The 20434-nt window shown below is 44.2% G+C and overlaps 1 protein-coding gene across 3 annotated transcripts in view; it reads right to left on the bottom strand.

Moving 5' to 3' along the window:
• Positions 1–14086, bottom strand: part of Atf1 (activating transcription factor 1) — a 51193-nt gene extending 37107 nt beyond the window's left edge. The window contains exons 1-2 of one of the 3 annotated variants that reach the window (XM_045153311.1): positions 13876–14086; positions 8800–8898 (exon numbers count right to left, since the gene is read on the bottom strand). In XM_045153311.1, coding sequence (XP_045009246.1) covers positions 8800–8892 — 93 coding nt within the window. In that variant the 5' untranslated portion in view covers positions 8893–8898; positions 13876–14086. The remainder of the gene's footprint in view (positions 1–8799; positions 8899–13875) is intronic. The other 2 variants (XM_045153310.1, XM_045153312.1) reach the window with 2 other exon arrangements.
• Between the last annotated feature and the right edge of the window lie 6348 nt (positions 14087–20434).

Raw genomic sequence — 20434 nt, 5'->3', positions numbered from 1 at the left:
GTGGCTCACACCTTTAATCCCAGCACTTGGGAGGCAAAGGCAGGAGGACTGCTGTGAGTTCAAGGCCACCCTGAGACTACAGAATAAATTCCAGTTTGTGTACAGGCTAGGATAGAGGGGAAAATTGCTCCCAATCAAATTAAAAAACTAAAAAAAAAAAAAGCTACTTAAGTGCTGGCGCTCAGTTGGCAGAGTGTCTGCCTAGCAGGCACAAAGCCCTGGGTTCAACCTCCAGCACCTCATACAACTGGGTGTGATGGTACACACCTGTGACCTGGTATATACTTGAGAGATAGAGGTAAAAGAAGTTCAAGTTCATCCTCAGTTATGAGTTTGAGGCCAACTTGGGCTGTGTAAGTCCCTGTCTCAAAACAATCACTCTTCCACAAATGAAAGTGGAGATGGCTTAGCGGTTAAAGGCACTTGCTTGCAAATCCTGACATTCTGAGTTTAATTCCTTAGCACCCACGTAAAGCTACTCATGGGACAGACTTGTCATTGGCAGTAGCAAGACTTGTCTCAAAGACAGTGGAATAGGGCTGGAGAGATGGCTGTGGTTAAGGCACTTGCCTGCAAGGGTGAGGATTTAAAAATATTTTTTTGTTTATTTTTATTTATTTATTTGAGAGTGACAGAGAAAGGGGGGGGGGAGAGAGAAAGCGAGCCAGGGCCTCCAGCCACTGCAAATGAACTCCAGATACATGCGGCCCCTTGTGCATTTGGCTAACGTGGGTTCTGGGGAATGGAGCCTTGAACTGGGGTCCTTAAGCTTCACAGGCAAGCGCTTAACTGCTAAGCCATCTCTCTAGCCTCCGAGGGTGAAGATTTGATTCCCTGGCACCTATGTAAGCCTGATACACATGGTAGCACATGCATCTGGAGTTACTTTACATCGGCTAGAGGCCCTGGTGCACCCATATTCATTCATCATTCATTCATTCATTCTGCCTCTCATGTAAAAAAATAAAAATAAAAATAGGGCCTGGCATGTTGGCACATGCCTTTAATACCAGCACTTGGGAGACAAAGGTAGGAGAATCCCTGTGTTTGAGGTGGCCACTAAGACTACAGAGTAAATTCTAGGCCAGCCTGGGCTGGAGTAAGACCCTACCTTAAAAACAGAAACAAAACAACATGTCTTTAATCCCAGCACTTGGGAGGCAGAGGTAGGAGGGTCACCATGAGACTACATAGTAAATTCCAGGTCAGCCTGGACTAGAGTGAGATCCTACCTTGAAAACAAAAATAAATAAATAAATAAAAAGTAAATTTAAGGAGAATTGCTGTGAGTTCGAGGCCACCCTCAGACTACATAGTGAATTCCAGGGCTAGAGTGAAACCCCACAAAACAAACAAACAAAAATCATAGAAGTAGGGCAAGTGATGCCAATGCAGATACAGGAAGCCTACAGAATACCAAACAGACAAAATCAGGAAAGAACCTCTTACCGCCATATTATAATTAAACTACAAAACACACAAAACAAAATATATATATATTTAAAGTAGTTAGAGAAAAAAAATCAAGTCACATACAAAGGCAAGCCCATCAGGATCATAGCAGATTACTCAACACAAACTTTAAAAGCCAGAAGGGGGCCGGGTGAGGTGGTGCATGCTTTTAATCCCAGCACTATGGGAGGCAGAGGTAAGAGATGATGTATTACAAAATCTAAAGGAATATATGAAGACCAAACCAGCTCTACAGAAAATACTTGAAAGGATCCTCCATGCAAAAGAGAAAAATAAGCACACGCATAAGGAAAACAAAAACAAATCATATTCAAATACTAGTTAATAATAGAAGAGAGCAAAGGTAAAACCAGAAGAACTACAAAATAAGAAAAATGGCATAAATAAACACATACCTTTCAATAATAACTCATTATCAATGGCCTCAATGGTCCAACCAGAAAAAACCCACATGTTTGAAGATTGGGTTAAAAGCAAGATCCTTCAATTTGTTGCCTCCAATAAACTCATCTTTCTACAAAGGATGGACACTATCTTAGAGTGAAAGGCTGGAAAAAGGTGTTTCAAGCAAATGGGCCTAGAAAACAAGCAGGGGTTGCTATCCTAATATCTGACAGGGTAAACTTCAGACCAACATTACTTAGGAAAGACAAGGAAGGTCATTTATATTGATTAAAGGCACACTCCAACAGGAGGACATTACAATCCTAAATATATGCACCTAACATGAGGGCTCCCAATTTCATCTAACAAACAGTATTAGAACTAAGGTCACAGATAACATCAAACAGTTATAGCGGATGACTTCAACACCCCACTCTCATCAATTGACAGGTCATCCTGTCAAAAAATAAACAGATGCATCTGGATTAAATGAGGTCATAGAACAAATGGACCTTACAGCTATCTACAGAACATTTCACCCAACTGCTGCAGAATACACATTCTTTTCAGCAGCACATGGAACATTTTCTAAAATAGATCATATATTAGGACACAAAGCAAATCTTAAATAAAGAAAAGTTGAAATAATTCCTTGCATTCTAGCTGATCACAATGGGACTAAACTATAAATCAACGGCCAATTTCTGTCTCTCTCTTTCTCAAATAAATAAAAATAAAAAAAGAAGAAAAGAAAAAAAATTCATAGAATCAAATGATAATGAGAACACAACATACCAAAACTTTTGGGACACAATGAAAGCAATCCTAAGAGGGAAATATATAGCCCTAAGTGCCTATATTAAAAAATTATAGAGCCAGGGCTGGAGAGATGGCTTAGCAGTTAAGTGCTTGCCTGTGAAGCCTAAGGACACTGGCTCGAGGCTCGATTTCCCAGGACCCACATTAGCCAGATGCACAAGGGGGCGAATGCATCTGGAGTTCATTTGCAGTGGCTAGAGGCCCTGGCGTGCCCATTCTCCTACTCTCTCTCTCTGCCTTCCTCTCTGTGTCTGTTGCTCTCAAATAAATAAAAAAACAAACAAACAAAAAAGTTTAAATAGAAACTCTTAAAAAAAAAAAAAAGAAATTAGAGTCAGGCATGGTGGCACATGCCTTTAATCCCAGTACTCGGAGGCAGAGGTAGGAGGATCACTGTGAGTTCAAGGCCACCCTTAGACAACATAGGGAATTTCAAGTCAACCTGGGCTAGAGACCCTATCCCAGAAAAACCAAAGGGCGGGAGGGAGATGAAATTAGAAAGGTTGCAAGTAAACAACTTAATGCTTCACCTTAAGAAAAAGAACAAGATAACCCAAAAATCAGCAGACAGAAAGAAATAATAAAGATCAGGGCAGAAATTAATGAAATAGAAACATACAAACAAACAAAAAACAATCCAAAGAATCAATGGAACAAAGAGTTGGTTCTTTGAGGGCTGGAGAGATGGCTTAGTGGTTAAGCGCTTGCCTGTGAAGCCTAAGGACCCCGGTTCGAGGCTCGGTTCCCCAGGTCCCACGTTAGCCAGATGCACAAGGGGGTGCACGCGTCTGGAGTTCGTTTGCAGAGGCTGGAAGCCCTGGTGCACCCATTCTCTCTCTCTCCCTCTATCTGTCTTTCTCTCTGTGTCTGTCACTCTCAAATAATAAATAAATAAAAAAAAAATTAAAAAAAAAAAGAGTTGGTTCTTTGAGATGATACGCAAGACTGATAAATCCACCAGAAGAAAGAGGAGACACAAATTAAATAAAATTAGAATTGAAAAAGGCACCATTACAACAGATACCAAAGAAATTCAGAAAATCATAAGAACCAATTTTAAGAGCATATACTCCATTAAGTTTGAATATTTGAAAGAAATGGATGATTCTCTTGATGTACATGACCTATTAAAATTAAGTCAAACCAGGCATGGTGGCACACACCTTTAATCCCAGCACTTGGGAGGCAGAGGTAGGAAGATGGCCATGAATTCAAGGCCACCCTAGGACTACATAATGAATTCCAGATCAGCCTGAGCTAGAGTGTGACCCTACCTCAAAAAAATGAAAATAAAAATAAAAAATAAGGGCTGGAGAGATGGCTTAGCGGTTAAGCGCTTGCCTGTGAAGCCTAAGGACCCCGGTTCGAGGCTCGGTTCCCCAGGTCCCACGTTAGCCAGATGCACAAGGGGGCGCACGCGTCTGGAGTTCGTTTGCAGAGGCTGGAAGCCCTGGCGCGCCCTGGCGCGCCCATTCTCTCTCTCTCCCTCTATCTGTCTTTCTCTCTGTGTCTGTCGCTCTCAAATAAATAAATAAATAAAAATTTTAAAAAAATAAAATAAATAAAATAAAAATAAAAAATAAGAAGAAAAAGAAAAAATTAAGTCAAGATGAGATTATCACTTAAACAGACCTATAACAAGATAACAAATTTGGAGATCCAAACAGTTGTCAAAAATCGTCCAACTTGGGCCAGGCGTGGTGGCGCACACCTTTAATCCCAGCACTTGGGAGGCAGAGGTAGGAGGATTGCCGTGAGTTCGAGGCCACCCTGAGAATACATAGTGAATTCCAGGTCAGCCTGGGCTAGAGTGAGACCCTACCTCAAAAAAAACAAAACAACAACAACAACAACAAAACAAAACAAAAACCCCAAAAACAACAACAAAAAAATCGTCCAACTAAAAAAAGTCCAGGCCCAGATGGGATCACTGGTGAGTTTTAACAGACCTTCATGGAAAAACTAACACCATCGCTTAAACTTTTTCATAAAACAGAAAAGGAAGGAGTGCTAATAAACTCCTATGAAGCCAGCATCACCCTGATACCAAAACCAAATAGAAGAAAAAAGGAAAATTACAGACCAATCTCTCTTATGAACATAGATGAAAATTCTTAAGAAAATACTGGCAAACAGAATACAAGAGTGTATCAGAAAGGTTATTCACTCTGACCAAGTTGGCTTTACCCTAGGGATGCAGCAATGGTTCAACATATGCAAATTGATAAATATAATACACCATTTAAGTGGACTGAAGGACAAAAAACAATCACATGATCATCTCAATAGATGCAGAAAAGACATTTGACAAAATCCAACATCCCTTCATGATAAAAGTCTTACAGAGACTGGGAACAGGAGGAAAGTATCTCAACATAATAAAGGCTACTTATGACAAACCTAAGGCCAAGATAATACTAAATGAAAAACTTGAAGCTTTTCCACTAAAATCAGGAACAATACAAGGGTGTTGCTGTCTCCACTTTTATTTAATATAGTACTGGAAGTATTAGTCATAATAATAAGGAAAGAGATACTCATAACAGGGACACAAATTGGAAGAGATCGAGTTATCATTATTTGCAGATAACGTCATTCTATACATTCTATACATAAAGGACCTAAAGACTCTACCAGCAAACTGTTAGAGCTGGTAAACACCTATAGCCATGTAGCAGGATACAAAATAAACACATAGAAATCAGTAGCCTTTCTATATGCTAACAACAGAGGATGAAATCAGAAAATCACTGAATGAAAAAAAAAAAAAGTACACTGGGAAAATCCTAATCAAGAAAGTGAAGGATCTCTACAATGAAAACTTTAAAACAGGGCTGGAGGGATGGCTCAGCAGTTAAAGTGTTTGTCCCAAAAGCCAAAGAACCCAGGTTTTATTCCCCAGGACCCACGGGAGCCAGATGCACAAGGGGCATATGCATCTGGATACTGTTTACAGTTGCTGGAGCTCTGGTGCACCCATTCTCTCTCTCCATCTCTTTCCCCTTCTTTCTCTCTGTCACACAAATAAATAAAAATATATATTTTTTAAAAAGTTTAAAACACTCAAGTCAGAAATTGCAGAAGACACTAGAAAATGGAATGACATCCCTTGCTCTTGGATTGGAAAAATCAATATTGTGAAAATAACAATCTTACCAAAACCAATCTACACATTTAATGCAAACCCCAACAAAATTCCAATGGCATTCTTCATGGAAATAAGAAAAACAATTCTAAAATTCATTTGGAAGCACAAAAGACCTCGAATATCTAAAACAATCTTGAACAACAAAAATAAGGCTGGTGGTATCATCATACCTGATTTTTAACCTATATTACAGAGCCATAGTAACAAAAACAGCATGGTGCTGGCACAGAAAGCAGACATGTAGATCAATGGAACAGAACAGAGGACCCAGGTGTAAGTCCAGGTAGCTACAGCCACCTGAACTTCGACAGAAGTGCTAAAGATACTCATTGGAGAAAAGACTGCCTCTTCAGCAAATAGTGCTGAGAAAACTGGATATGTATCTTTAGAAGGATGAAAATAGATCCTTATCTCTCTGCATGTACAAGAATGCACTTCAAATGGATCAAAGACCTTAGTATCAGACCAGAAGTTGGTTGAAACTGCTAGAGAAGAAAGTAGGGGAAACCCTTCAACATATTGGTATTGGCAAAGACTTTCTGAATATAATCCCAATTGCTCAGGAAGTAAAAAAAGCACTGATCAACCACTGGTACCTCATGAAATTACAAAGCTTTTGTACAGCAAAGGATACTGTGAATACAGCAAAGAGGCAACCTACAGAATGGGAGAAAAATCTTATGCATCTGACAGAGGACTAATATCTAGGATATAACAAAAACTCAGAAAACTAAATAATAAATCAAATAACCCAGGCTGGAAAGGTGGCTTAGCGTTTAAGGCACTTGCCGACAAAGCTAACGGACCCAGGTTTGATTCCCCAGGTCCCACGTAAGCCAGATGTACAAGGTAGGGCATGTATCTGGAGTTTGTTTGCAGTGCCTGGAGGCCATGGTGTGCCCATTCTTCTTCTCTCTCTCAAATAAACAAATATTAAAAAAAAGAAAAAAAGAAAGAAATCAGGGCTGGAGAGATGGCTTAGTGGTTAAGTGCTTGCCTGTGAAGCCTAAGGACCCCAGTTTGAGGCTCAATTCCCCAGGACCCACAGAAGGCAGATGCACAAGGCGGCATAAGCAACTGGAGTTTGTTTGCAGTGGCTGCAGGCCCTTGCATGCCCATTCTCTCCCCCTCTTTCTGTTGCTTTCAAATATATAAATAAAAATAAACAAAAAATTTTAAAAAAGAAAAGAAATCAAACAACCCAATTAAAAAATAGGCTATGGAAGCCAGGCACGGTGGTGCATGCCTTTAATCCCAGTATTAGGGAGGCAGAGGTAGGAGGATCACTGTGAGTTCTATGCTACCCTGAGACTCCATAGTGAATTCTAGATCAGTCTGGGCTAGAGAGAGATGGCTTAGCAGTTAAGGTGTTTGCCTGCAAAGCCAAAGGACCCAGGTTCGATTCCCTAGGACCTACATAAGCCAGATGCACAAGCGGCACATGTCTGGAGTTCGTTTGCAGTGGCTAGAGGCCCTGGTGTGCCCATTTTCTCTCTGTCTCTCTTCTCTCTCTCTTGTTCTCTGCTTGCAAATAAATTAAAATATATATATATATATATGTATGTATGTATGTGTGTGTATGTATGTATGTGTGTGTATATATATATATATGTGTGTATATATATATGTATATGTGGATCCTAGCTACAGATGACTGGGCTTCTGCGTGAGAATGAAAATACTTAGTAGCAGAGGCCAGTAAGTTGAAAAGGAGACATAAGGGGAAGAGAAAGGAAGGGAGGAGGATACTTAATAGGTTGATATTGTATATATGTAATTACAATGATTGTAATGGGGAGGTAATATGATGGAGAATGGAATTTCAAATGGGAAAGTGTGGGGGTGGGGAGGGAGGGAATTACCATGGGATATATTTTGTAATCATGGAAAATGTTAATAAAAATTAAAAAAAAAAAAAAAAGGGCTATGAGCCAAGTGTGCAGGCCTTTAATCCCAGTACTCCAGAGGCAGAGGAGGATCACTGTGAGTTCGAGGGCCCCATGAGACTACATAGGGTATTCCAGGTCAGCCTGGGCTAGAGGGAGACTTTACCTTGAAAAGCCATAAATAAATAAATAAATAAATCTGGTCCAGCCATTGAGGAAATCAGTGTAGAGTTCCAGAGACAGCTAAAAATAGATTTACTATATAATCCAACTATACCACTCGTAGGCATATATCCTAAGGACTCATCTCACTACCTTAGAGATAATTGCTCAATCATGATTACTGCTGCTCTATTCACAACAGCTAAGAAATGGAACCAGCCTAGATGTCCCTCAACTGCTGAGTGGATAATGAAGATGTAGCACATTTATACAATGGAGTTCTACTCAGCAGTAAAGAAAAATGAAATGTGCAGGAAAATGGGTGGATCTGGAAAAAAGGATTATACAAAGTGAGCTAACCCAGGCCCAGAATTCATTAAAAAATATTTATTTGTATATTAAATATTTTTTTTTTTAATTTGGGGGAAAAAATGAAGATACTTAGCCGGGCGTGGTGGCGCACGCCTTTAATCCCAGCACTCGGGAGGCAGAGGTAGAGGAGTTGCTGTAGTTGAAGAGCACCAGGAGACTACATTGTGAATTTCTAGTCAGCCCAAAACAGAGTGAAACCCTGCCTCAGCAACAAAACAAAACGGGCAGATACTTAATACATTGTCCCTACTTATATTCCAGTATTTTAATTATTTATTTTTGTTTTTTCAAGGTAAAGTCTCACTCTACTCCAGGCTGACATGGAATTCACTAGGTATTCTCAGGGTAGCCTTTAACTCACAGCAATCCTATTTCGGCTCCGGAGTGCTAAGACTAAAGACATGCAGCACCACGCCCAGCTTTAGTTCAACATTTTAAAAAGTCTCTCTTTGCTTAGTTCTTTTTCTGAGCATTTGTAGTAAGAGATATGAAATAACACAATTTTGCAGGTAACACTGCTAACCAGCTTCATCTTCTGGCCAGTTCTTGCCTTACCTGTTGGGCAATATGAGAAACATGAGCTCCCTGAACTGCTGAACCAGGCTGAGGTGCAGTCTTGGAAGTGTTACTCTTGTGGGAATCTTCCATAATCAACTACAAGGAAAAAAAACGGCAGTCAAAAAAAAAAAAAAAAAAGGGGGCTGTAGAAATTGTTTGCTTGCCTGCAAAGCCTAACGACCCAGGTTCTATCCCCAGTGCCCATGTAAAGCATGATCTAGAGTTTATTCCTCTGCAGGTGCTAGAGGCTCTGGCATACCCATTCTCTCGCATCTTAAAAATAATGACCGCGGGCTGGGCATGGTGGCACACACCTTTAATCCCAGCACTCAGGAGGCAGAGGTAGGAGGATTGCTGTGAGTTCGAGGCCACCTTGAGACTACGTAGTGAATTCCAACTCAGCCTGAGCTACGGCAAGACCCTACCTAGGAAAACCAGTAATAATAAAATAAATAAATAAAATAAAATAATGACCATGTTCTCAGACAGTATGTTAGTGACACTGAAGTATAGGTGACTAGTTGATCTCTTTCTAAAAAAACAAAAAATTTTTTTGTTTTTGTTTTTCGAAGTAGAGTCTTGCTTTCCAGCACAGGCTGATCTGGAATTCACTATGTAGTCTCAGGGTGGTCTTAAACTCACAGTGATCCTCCCACCTCTGCCTCCCCAGTGCTGGGATTAAAGGTGTGCGCCACCACACCAGACTCTAAAGTTTTTTTTTTTTTTTTCCTCTGTTTATTTTTTTCCAGGTCCGGTCTTGCTATAGCCCAGGCTGACCTGGCATTATTCTTAGGTTGGCCTCAAACTCAAGGTGATCCTCCTACCTTGGCCTCCCAAAGGCTAGGATTCATGGTATGCACCATCACTCCTGGCTAAAAACTTTGATTGTAGGAAATACACATAACAAAATTTCTTGATGGGTGTGGTAGTAATGCCTTTAATCCCAGCACTGGGGAGGCAGCTTTGGGAGGATCATCTTGAATTTGAGGCCATCCTGAGACTATTTAGTGAATCCCAGGTCAGCCTGGCCTAGAGCAAGACTATACCTGGAAAAAATTAAATAAATAAATAAAACAAATTCCTATCTTAACAAGGCTACAACATACAGTTCAGTAATATTAAATACACTTACAGTGGTGTAGTACCTACATTCAGAATTTATGCATGTTCATAAAATAAGCGCATATTCCTCCCTAGCACAAGCTTTCTGTTTCTACTAGCTGGCCCACTCCAGATGCTTCATTTAAGGCGAATCAGTATTTGTCTTTGTGATTTACCTACTTCACCCAGGATGTGCCCAAGGATCATCATTTTCTCCCCCCCCCCCCAGGTAGGGTCTCACTCTAGCCCAGGCTGACCTGGAACTCACTCTGTAGTCACAGGGTAGCCTTGAATTCTCAGAGATCCTCCTACCTCTGCCCCCTAGTGCTGGGATTAAAGGAGTGTGCCAACATACCCAGCCTTTTCTTATTTTTATTTTTTGGTGTTTTGAACCAGTCTCATTCTAGCTTCAGGCTGACACTGAACTCACAGTGATCTTCCTACTTCAGTGCTGGGATTTAAAGTGTACAGCCATTCTCTCTCTCTCTGCCTCTTTCTCTGTCTGTCGCTCTCAAATAAATAAATAAAAATAAACCAAAAAAAAAAATTAAAAAAAGAAAAAAAAGGGCTGGAGAGATGGCTTAGTGGTTAAGCGCTTGCCTGTGACGCCTAAGAACTCTGGTTTGAGGCTCGATTCCCCAGGTCCCACGTTAGCCAGATGTACAAGAGGGTGCACGCATCTGGAATTCGTCTGCGGTGGCTGGAAGCCCTGGCGCATCCATTTTTTTTCTCTCTCTCTCTGCCTCTTTCTCTGTCTGTCGCTCTCAAATAAATAAATAAAAATAAACCAAAAAAATAAAAAAAAAATAAAGTGTGCAGCCGGACATGGTGGCGCACACCTTTAATTCCAGCACTTAGGAGGCAGAAGTAGGAGGATCACCATGAGTTCAAGGCCACCCGGAGACTACATAGTGAATTCCAGGTCAGCCTGGACCAGAGTGAGACCCTACCTTGAAAAACAAAAACAAACAAACCAGCCAGGTGTGGTGGCGCAGGCCTTTAATCCCAGCACTTGGGAGGCAGAGATAGGAGTATCGCCATGAGTTCAAGGCCACCCTGAGACTACATAGTGAATTCCAGGTCAGCCTGGACCAGAGTGAGACTCTTACCTCGAAAAAACAAAAAATAAAAATAAAACAAACAAAAAAGTTTGTACCACCATGCTAAGACCCTTGTATGTATTTCGAATAAATGACAGTAAACAATGTTTACTGGCATGTGTTTGCCCCAGTTTTAAACCCCCCAAGAACACAGAAGAACGTGTGCTCAGTGGCCAGTAGCGAGACCTTCATTTAGTTAAGCATATTTAGTGCCTATCCTTGTAGAGTGCTGAACTACGGTAGGATCAGGAACAGGGAGCCCTTCTACCATTATCTCCTCTTACAACTATCAATCACAGTAATCTCTTTTAGGATCCACAATGTGCCTGACTTGCCTTTTCTCACCTTGAGGCTTTTGGTTTTGGCTTGCTTTTTTGAGGTAGGGTCATGCTCTTAGCCCAGGCTGACTTGAAATTTACTATGTAGTCTCAAGAATGGCTTCCATCTCATGGCAATCCTCTTACCTTTGCCTTCCAAGTGCTGAGATTAAAGGTGTGCGCCAGGCACCTTGAGGCTTTTGTATATGCTGTCCCCTATGCTAAGGGTCCTCTTCCGTATGTGGCTAATTTCTATGATTTACTCTCCCTGGCAAGCCTTCCTGACTTCTCAGACTGGTCTAGAAACTGCCAGTACACCTCCATACACACGTTTCTCCTTCTCATGGGCACCTATCACAGTACTTAATAGCGTGTTTTGCTCACTCCACCAGGATGTAAACCCGGGAAGACATTGACATCCCTTCCCTAGCACAGCAGTAGAAGGGCCTTCCCATTTATTAGTCTAAACAAATCCGTGTGTTTACTTGGATGTATCTACTTAACACTGATGAAACAATTGCTAAAGAAATATCCTTAGAGCATTACTTTGCTCTAACTGTAGAAACAGCAATTCAGGCACAAGGACACTTGTAGAGACTGTACACTCTATATTAGAACTGGAAGTGGAACTTCATTATGAGATCACAGGGGAAAAGGCACTTTTTGAAAGCATTGCCATCTACTGGTGATACATGAGTAATAGTGCAAATATACAACAAACTAAGCAATTCTAACAAGCTACAAGCTACTATTAGGGCTGTCACATTCAACTTGAGAACAGACTGGATTCTCGAGTTTCATGTGCTGGGGATCAAGCCCAGGGCCTTGTGCCAGGCAGTCTACCACACTTATCTCTACCTGGCATAACGTATGTTTGGTTACTGTCTCACTATTCCACTAATATAGAAGTTCCACAGGCAAGAAATTCCCGCCACCCTCTGGAAATGGTAACTGACCAACACTCTAATTGAGATTAACAGTCAACTGTACTGGGTAACAGTGTGCGCGCATGCGTGCGTGTGTGTGTAGGGGGGACAGGCATTTTAACAAAATGTATATCTAACAGCCAGGAAAATGTTAGGCGAGCTGGGCGTGATGGCACACATCTTTAACCCCAGCACTTGAGGGCAGCCTGAGACTAGAGTGAGTTCCAGGGCAGTCTGGATTAGAAAGGGACAGGGAAACCAGGTGAGGTGGTGCACACCTTTAATCCCAGCACTCCGGGAGGCAGACCATGGGAGGCCAGCCTGAGACTACAAAGTGAATTCCAGGTCAGACTCAGCTAAAGTGAGACCCTGCCTCACTCCAGAATGAGACAGCAAGACCCTACATCAAAAAAACAAAAAACAAGCCTGGGGTGGTGGCGCATGCCTTTGATCCCAGCACTCGGGAGGCAGGGGTAGGAGGATCGCCATGAGTTTGAGGCCACCCTGAGACTACACAGTGAATTCCAGATCAGCCTGAGCTAGAGGGGCAAGCCTTTAATCCCAGCAGTTAGGGGTCTGAGGTAGGAAGATTGCTGTGAGTTTGAGGCCACCCTGAGACTACATCGTGACCTCCATAGTGATTTAAAAGCTAATGAAAACAAACACGAAGGCTGTGGTTAAAGGTACTTGCTCCCAAAGCCTGATGACCAGAGTTTGATCCCCTGTAACCACATAAAGCCAGATGCACAGTGTGCCCACTCTCTGTTCTTTTCAAACAAAACAAAATACGAAAAGCGGAGTTGGTGGCTCACTCCTCTAATCCCACCACGTGGGAGGCTGAGGGACAGAGGCTGCCTTGAATTGGAGGACTAGCTGGGCTACATAATGAATCCCAGATTAGGGAGGCTGAGACAAGGTTCTGAGTTCAGGCCAGTTCATGCTATATAATTTAACCCCAGCACTCAGGAGTTCGAAGCCAGCCTGTTCTAAGAAAAAAGTTTGTTCCCGGTCAGCCTGGGCTAGAGTGAGACCCTACCTGGGGGGGGGGGGGTTGAGTTGGCTCATGAGAAACTTTGGTAACTGTAATATAAACCCTTGCAGGCTCTGTGCAGGTGAGAAATACCACGCTTCGCTCAATACCGAAGAAAATAAACGCACTGCTCCCGCGCACAGTTAGAAGTCTCCCCGATTTCTCTCCATCACTCGAGCGGGACGCCAAGGACCTGTCACTCCTAAGCAGAAGAGCGGCTAGCGCGCGCCCGCGTCGCCGGCCTCCGCCGCTAGACCGTACAGTGCATGGGGTTGGGCGCCGGGGCCCTCGCGATCTCCGCGCCCGGCCCGGCCCGGGCCGCACGGTCAGCGCGCGCTCCCGCCCGCCGGCGCCGTTTCCACGCCGAAGCCCGACGCCGGAGCCCGGCAGCGCGGCGCGCAGGCGCGGGGGCCGGAAGCGCGCGGGCCCGGAACAGCGGCGCCCCGCCCCCTTCCGCCGCGCGCCTCCCCCACCCCCACCCGGCCGCGGCGGCCCGCGCGACCCCCGCCCGCCCGCCCGCCGCCGCCGTGGTCGCCGCCGCCGCCGCGGGGACGGAGGGAGCCGCTCGTCGCAACCTCGACCCCCCCCCCCCGACGTACCTGTGGCCGTCGCCCCGCCGCCGCCCGGGGCGGACACGGTCCACTCCCCCTCCCAGGTGGATCCGAATTCACTTCCCAGTCCCCCTCTCGCGGCGAGGGCCGCGCCTCTGTCTCGGGAGCGGGCGGGGACGCGCAGGGCCACTCGAGAGCTAGCTGTCCGGGGCTGCCGCTCCTCCGCCGTCCCGGGCCGCCAGCGGCGGCATGATCGACACCAGGCCCGGGGCAGGGGGGGGCCAAACTGAGTGCAAGTGCGCGCGGGGGCGGGGCCTCGGAGGGCCGCCGCGTGCGTCACCGCGTGCGCACGTGACGCGCCGCCATCTTGGGCCGGGCCGGGCCGGGCCGGGCCGGGCGGGGAGTTTCCCCGGCGCCGCGACGGGCTCTGCGCTCCCTGGCCTCGACCGACGACCCGAGGCTCCGGGTGCTTCTTGGACGCAGAAGGGGTCTGAAGCGTGCAGACCTCACTTTCGCTTAGTTCACCCAGATGTTTTGGTTTTTGCAGACAAAGGTCTCGCTCTAGCCAAGGTTGACCTGGAGTAAACTGTTGTCCCAGGCTGGCCTCGAACTCGGGGCGACCGTCCTACCTCTGCCGACATAACGGGCCTGCCTGGCTGTGTGTGTGTATGTATACATAGAGCGTGGACTGGCCTGGAGCTCAGAGTCCTGTCTCAGCCTCCCTAATCTGGGATTTCAAGTTTAGGCCACTATGCTCAGCATTCAATAGCTTTTGAGTTTTGTTTGAGATAGGGACTCTCAGCATATCCCTAGCTAGCCAGGGGATTCATGATGTAGCCCAGGCTGCCCTCGAACTCACGGCACCCTCCATCCTTCAGCCTCAGTGGTGGGATTAAAGGCTAAATTACTATACCTTGAGCAAAATGCCTTTTAGGGGCCAGAGAGGTAGTGCAACCATTAAGGTGCTTGCCTGGAAAGCCTAATAACCGGGTTTGATGCCCCAGTGCCCACATAAAGTCAGATGCACAAAGTGGCAAATGTGTTTGGAGTTCATTTGCAGTGCCAGGAGACCCTGGCATGCCTAGTCTCTTCATCTATTTGCAAATAAATATTTTTTAAAATACTTTTTAGTTTAACGGTTTTGTTTTGGCGGTAGGGTTTCACTCTATGTAGTCTCAGGGTGGCCTTGAACTCGCAAAGATTCTTCTACCTCAGCCTCTCCAGTGCTAGAATTAAAGGTGAGCCTTTTTTTTTTTTTTTCTCTCGCAGTGATTGAGGCCCTAGCATGCCAATTCTCTCTCCCTCTCTGGGGGGGAGGGAGGAAATAAGAAGAAAGCCATATGGCACATCTTCTTTATCATATGTGGGTCCTAGCTACAAATAGATTTCTATGTGGATTGGAGTAAAAGTCAGTAGCAGAGACCAGAGAGCTAGAAAGGAGCTCTAAGGGAGGGAGGAGAGCGCAAGGGGAGGGTGTTGTATATATGTAAACAGATGAACAGATTACTGGGGAATAACGGCCTAAGTGAGGTCAGATTGCGAAAAGGAAGTGTAAGAGAAGGGTTAATCAAACTTTAAAAGCCAGGTGTAGTTGTGCATGCCTTTCATTTTTGAGATAGGGGTTGGTATGTAGAGTTCAGGGCCAATTTTGGCTACACTGTAAATTCAAGGTTGACCTGGGCTACATGAGATCCTTTTTTTTTTTTTTTTTTTTTTGAGGTACAGTCTTGCTTGTAGCCCAGGCTGGCCTCGAACTCACAGCGATCCTCCAACCTCAGCCTCCTAAGTACTAGGATTAAAGGCATGAGGTACCTTGCCTGGGTAGACCATCTTAAACAAACCAAGAAGAAGTCCAAGCTGTGAGGAGAGCTGCATGCTGGTGCTTTGCTGAGCAGTTCAAAAGAATGTCTTTCAGAGGTCCTAACTTGGGCCTCGGAAAGCAGTAGAGAGGCCTAGGTGATTCCAGATGCAAGTCATTCAAATCCCCCTCAGACATCTTGGAGAAGTGTGCTTCCTGCTGTGCTGTATGTAACACAGAATTCAAAGCATGCTAAATGGATTTGTTTATGCCACTAAATTGGTGTCATGTGTTACACACACACACTTAACAGTTTTTTGCAGGTAGGGTCTTACTTAGCCCAGGTTGACCTGGAACGCACTCTGTGCTCCAGGGTGGCCTCAAACTCAGCATTCCTCCTACCTGTGCCTCTCAAATGTTGGGATTAAAGTGTGTTTCACTATGCCAAGTTTGTTACACAGAGGGCTGGAGAGATGGCTTAGTGGTTAAGGTGCTTGCCTGCGGAGCCCAAGGACTCAGGTTCGATTCTCCAGTACCCAGGTGTACAAGGTGGTGAAGGTGTCTGGAGTTCGTTTTTAGTTACTGAAGTCCCTGATGTACCCAGTCTCCCTCTGTCTCTCAAATAAGTAAATAAAATTAAGTCAGGTGAGGTGGTGCATGCCTTTAATCCCAGCATTTGGGAGACAGAAGTAGGATTGCATTGAGTGGAGGCCACCCTGAGACTACACAGTGAATTCCAGGTCAGCCTGAGATAGAATGAGACCCTAGCTCCAAACAAACAAAATGGGCTGTTGATGTGTCTTTGTGGTTGAGGGATTTGTCTGTCTACAAAGCCTAATGAACTGGGCAACCTGGGTTCAATTCCCTAGTACCAATGTGAAGCCGGAAGCACAGGGTGGTACATGCATCTGGAGTTCCTTTGTGGGCACTGGAAGCCCTGGCTTGCCAATTTTCTCTCTCTCTCTGCTTGCAAATAAATAAAATATTTTTAAAAACAAATTTAAAAGGCGGGGCTGGAGAAATGGCTTAGTGGTTAAGGCATTTGCCTGCAAAGCCAAAGGACCCTGGTTCGATTCCCCAGGAGCCATGTAAGCCAGATGCACAAGGGATTGCATGTGTCTGGAGGCCCTGGCACACCCATGCTTGCTCGCTCTTTCTTTCTTTCTGCCTCTCTCTCTCTCTCTCAAGTAAATAAATACTTAAAAAAAAACAACAAACTTTAATCCCAGCATTTCAGAGGCAGAGGTAGGAGGATCACCATGAATTCAAGGCCACCCTGGGACAACACAGTGAATTCCAGGTCAGCCTGAGCTACAGTGAGACCCTACCTCAAAAAAACAAACAATAACAACAACAAAAGCCAGGTGTGGTGGCGCATGCCTTTAATCCCAGCACTCGGGAGGCAGAGGTAGGAGGATCGCCATGAGTTCGAGGTCACCCTGTGACTACATAGTGAATTCCAGGTCAGCCTGGGCCAGAATGAGACCCTACCTCGGAAAAAAAAAAAAAGATTTATTCATGTCAACATGGACTTGGAAACACCTTCCAAAGCCTGAGTGCTGAGCTCCAACAGCTCAGAGTTTTTATAAACAGGCGGGCTGATACTACCTTGAATTCACTATGTAGTCTTATGCTGCAGCAATCCTCCTGCCTCTGCCTCTGGAGTGCTACTCGGTGAGACACTACACCTGGCTTAGAGCTGTGGATCCCACGGAAATATTTGCAGAAAAATAGCTTCTGTTTCCTTGGTGTTGAGAGGCAGGGTCTCACTCTAGCCAGGGTTAACCTAGAACTCTGTAGCCCAGGCTGACTTCAAACTCAGGGTGATCCTCCTACTTCAGCCTGAATGCTAGAATTGTAGGTATGAACTACCAGGCCTGGCCAACATATAAATCTTGAAGGGACCTATGTTCAAATCAGTAATTATTTTTATTTTATTTAAAATTTTTATTTATTTAGCAGAGAGAAAGAGGAGGAGCGAGAGAGAATGGGCATGCCAGGGCCTCTAGCCATTGCAAACAAACTCAGATGCATGTGTCACCTTGTGCATCTGGCTAACGTGGGTCCTAGGGAATCAAACCTGGGTCTTTGAGCTTTGTAGGAAAATGCCTTAACCACTAAGCCATCTCTCTAGCTCTTATTTTATTTTTTTGGTTTTTCTAGGTAAGGTCTCTATCCCAGGCTGACCTGGAATTCACTATGGAGTCTCAGGGTGTCCTCAAACTCACGGCAATCCTCCTACCTCTGCCTCCTGAGTGCTGGGATTAAAGGTGTGTGCTACCACACCCGCCTATTTTTATTTATTTATTTGAGACAGAGAGAGGCAGATAGCCTGCAAAAGCCAGGACTCAATCCCAACACACACACACACACCCCCATCCTCCCTCTCCCCTACCAACCCCCCTCAATGTGCCAAGAATTAAATACAACCAGGCATCAATATTTATTAACACAAGACAAAGGAAACACATTCAATGAGTTAATAGAACACTGTCCAGCCAGATGTTAAATTTAAAAATGTATATCTAGTCTAATTTCAAATAAATAAAAAAAAACTTTATACATAATTACACAGTACTATAGTTTGAATTTGACATGGGTAAATATATTGACAGAAAGTAAACAAAACAGCATTTAGGACTAAAAAATCATTCATTTATCTTTACAATCTTTTCCTCTGGACAAGTAACATGATCCATCTACATATACCTAAACCAGAAATGTATGAATGATAAAGAAAAGGCCTATTGTGTATTTGGAGTTAAACAGCTTCTTGCTCCAAATACTCTTGCTTTTACATCAAAGCAGGTAACAAAAACAACACTAAGGCATAGGTTATGTTGGAGTTTGAGATAAACTGAGAACTCCTCATTGCTTTAAAAGATTCCTGGAAATTCAAGGAAAGTAATTTATTTGGCCAAGATATTAAGCACCATGCCTGGGGCAGAGACCTTACAGGCCTCGAGCCCTTTGCTGACTAGATGCAAGCATCAAGCCAGCACTGCCAGGGACTAATTAAAAGACGCACTCACATCGCAATGGCAACGGTCCCTAAACAGCTGAGGCAGTACAACTAACCGCAAGAGCAAAGGACCTGTACTGGGGAGAACGGGCCCTCTGTGAGCAGGAGTTCAAGACCACGGGGCCCACTGATGCAGAACAGTCATCTCAGGTGCAGAAGGGGCAGGTGTAGCCTTAAGACTCCCTCAGGCCTAAACTTTCCCGCTGTGCCTCAGTTACCTCTGCTGAAGACCAGAAGAGGCTAAGGAGACAAATCAAAAGGGTTCTCTTTTCAGAGATGGTGGCACACACAGATAATCCCAGCACGCAGAAAGCTGAGGATCCTGAGTTTGAGGCTAGGCCTGTCTCAAAACAAAGCAAAAAAGTTCAAGGAAAAGAAAACTTATTATTGAGATGGAGGCTTGCCATTCATTCAATGTTCCCCACAGCATAAATACCCGAGGATTTTCAGGGACGAGGGCCTGTTTTTTCCTCAATAATTGACTGTGATGCCTGCCCTCAGTTCTACCATGACAGTTCCACTTAATGTGGAAAGAGCAAGAGCACTATGTCACCGAGAGAAACTTCTTACTCAAGTCGGAGGGAGATAGGCCTTAAGTATGCAGCTGACTCCACACTCACCATGAAGGCTAGTGGCTTTCCTCTCTCCCTCCAGGGTGCTTCAGAGTTACCATGAGGATTGCCAGGGGCAGGGCTCAGCTTTCATCCCCCCACTGGCACAGTCTGGCTCTGGTGGACAGGCCAAAACCAAGAAAAAAAATAAAGGAAATAAAAATGAAGCAGTCACTTGTCAGGAAGGAAAAAAAAAAAAAAAAAGAGACTCACACCTGTAACCCCACTCGGGTACGGAGGCAGGAGGATGACAAGTTTCAGGCCAGTGTGGGCTACAAGAAAACCTGACTCAAAACACCATGAGCTGGGCATGTCGCTCAGTGGTAGAGAGCACATGAAGACCTGAGGTTCCATCTCCAGTACTGTTTAAGAAGACCGAGGGAGGATGAAACTACACAAGCAGCCCCTAAGTAACTAAAAAAAAAAACAACGTTGGCTACACTGAGATGAACAGAGAACTTGAAGGAATGAGGAGAGGACAGTACTGTCCAGTACGGAAGCCACTAGCCACCTTTGGCTACTGGAGATTTCACATAGGGTTAATCTGAATGAAAAAGTGCTTAATATGCACTGGGTATCAACGATATTAAAACAGGAATGAAAAAAAAGGAATGGAAAAAAGTCTCAATAAATTTTCTTTTTTTTGAGGTAGGGTCTCACTCTAGCTCAGGCTGACTTGGAGCTCACTCTGTAGGCCCAGGCTGGCCTCACACTCACAGTGATCCTCCTAGACTCCTGAGTGCTGGCATTAAAGGTGTGTGCCACCCTACTGGGCTTCAAAAAAATTTTAAATTGATTTCACATTGAAATAATCATACTTTTGGTATACAATATTAAAATCAATTTTTTACTTTGATGTGACTCATGTAACATTTACTGCAGATAATGTGTCTTTAGATGGTGACACCCCAACTTGTATTTCTAAGAACTGTCAACCCATACGTGTCTATAATTTCTTTCTTAGGATTTGGGGATTGAGATAGAACTATTTAATACTCAGTACCTGTTTTGGGTAGTGAATCATTAAAAGCCATTTTAAGTGCTGGATTTGGGTGGCATAAACCTATACTCCTAGCATTGGAGAGGATGAGGCAGGAGATTGTGAGTTCAATGCCAGCCTAGGGTACATGGCAAGACCTTGTCTCAAAGAATAAAAAATGAGACAAAACAAATAGG

Source organism: Jaculus jaculus, chromosome 6 (genome assembly GCF_020740685.1).
Source record: "Jaculus jaculus isolate mJacJac1 chromosome 6, mJacJac1.mat.Y.cur, whole genome shotgun sequence".
NCBI classification, from domain to species: domain Eukaryota; kingdom Metazoa; phylum Chordata; class Mammalia; order Rodentia; family Dipodidae; genus Jaculus; species Jaculus jaculus.
This window is presented reverse-complemented; position numbering and strand designations above follow the sequence as displayed.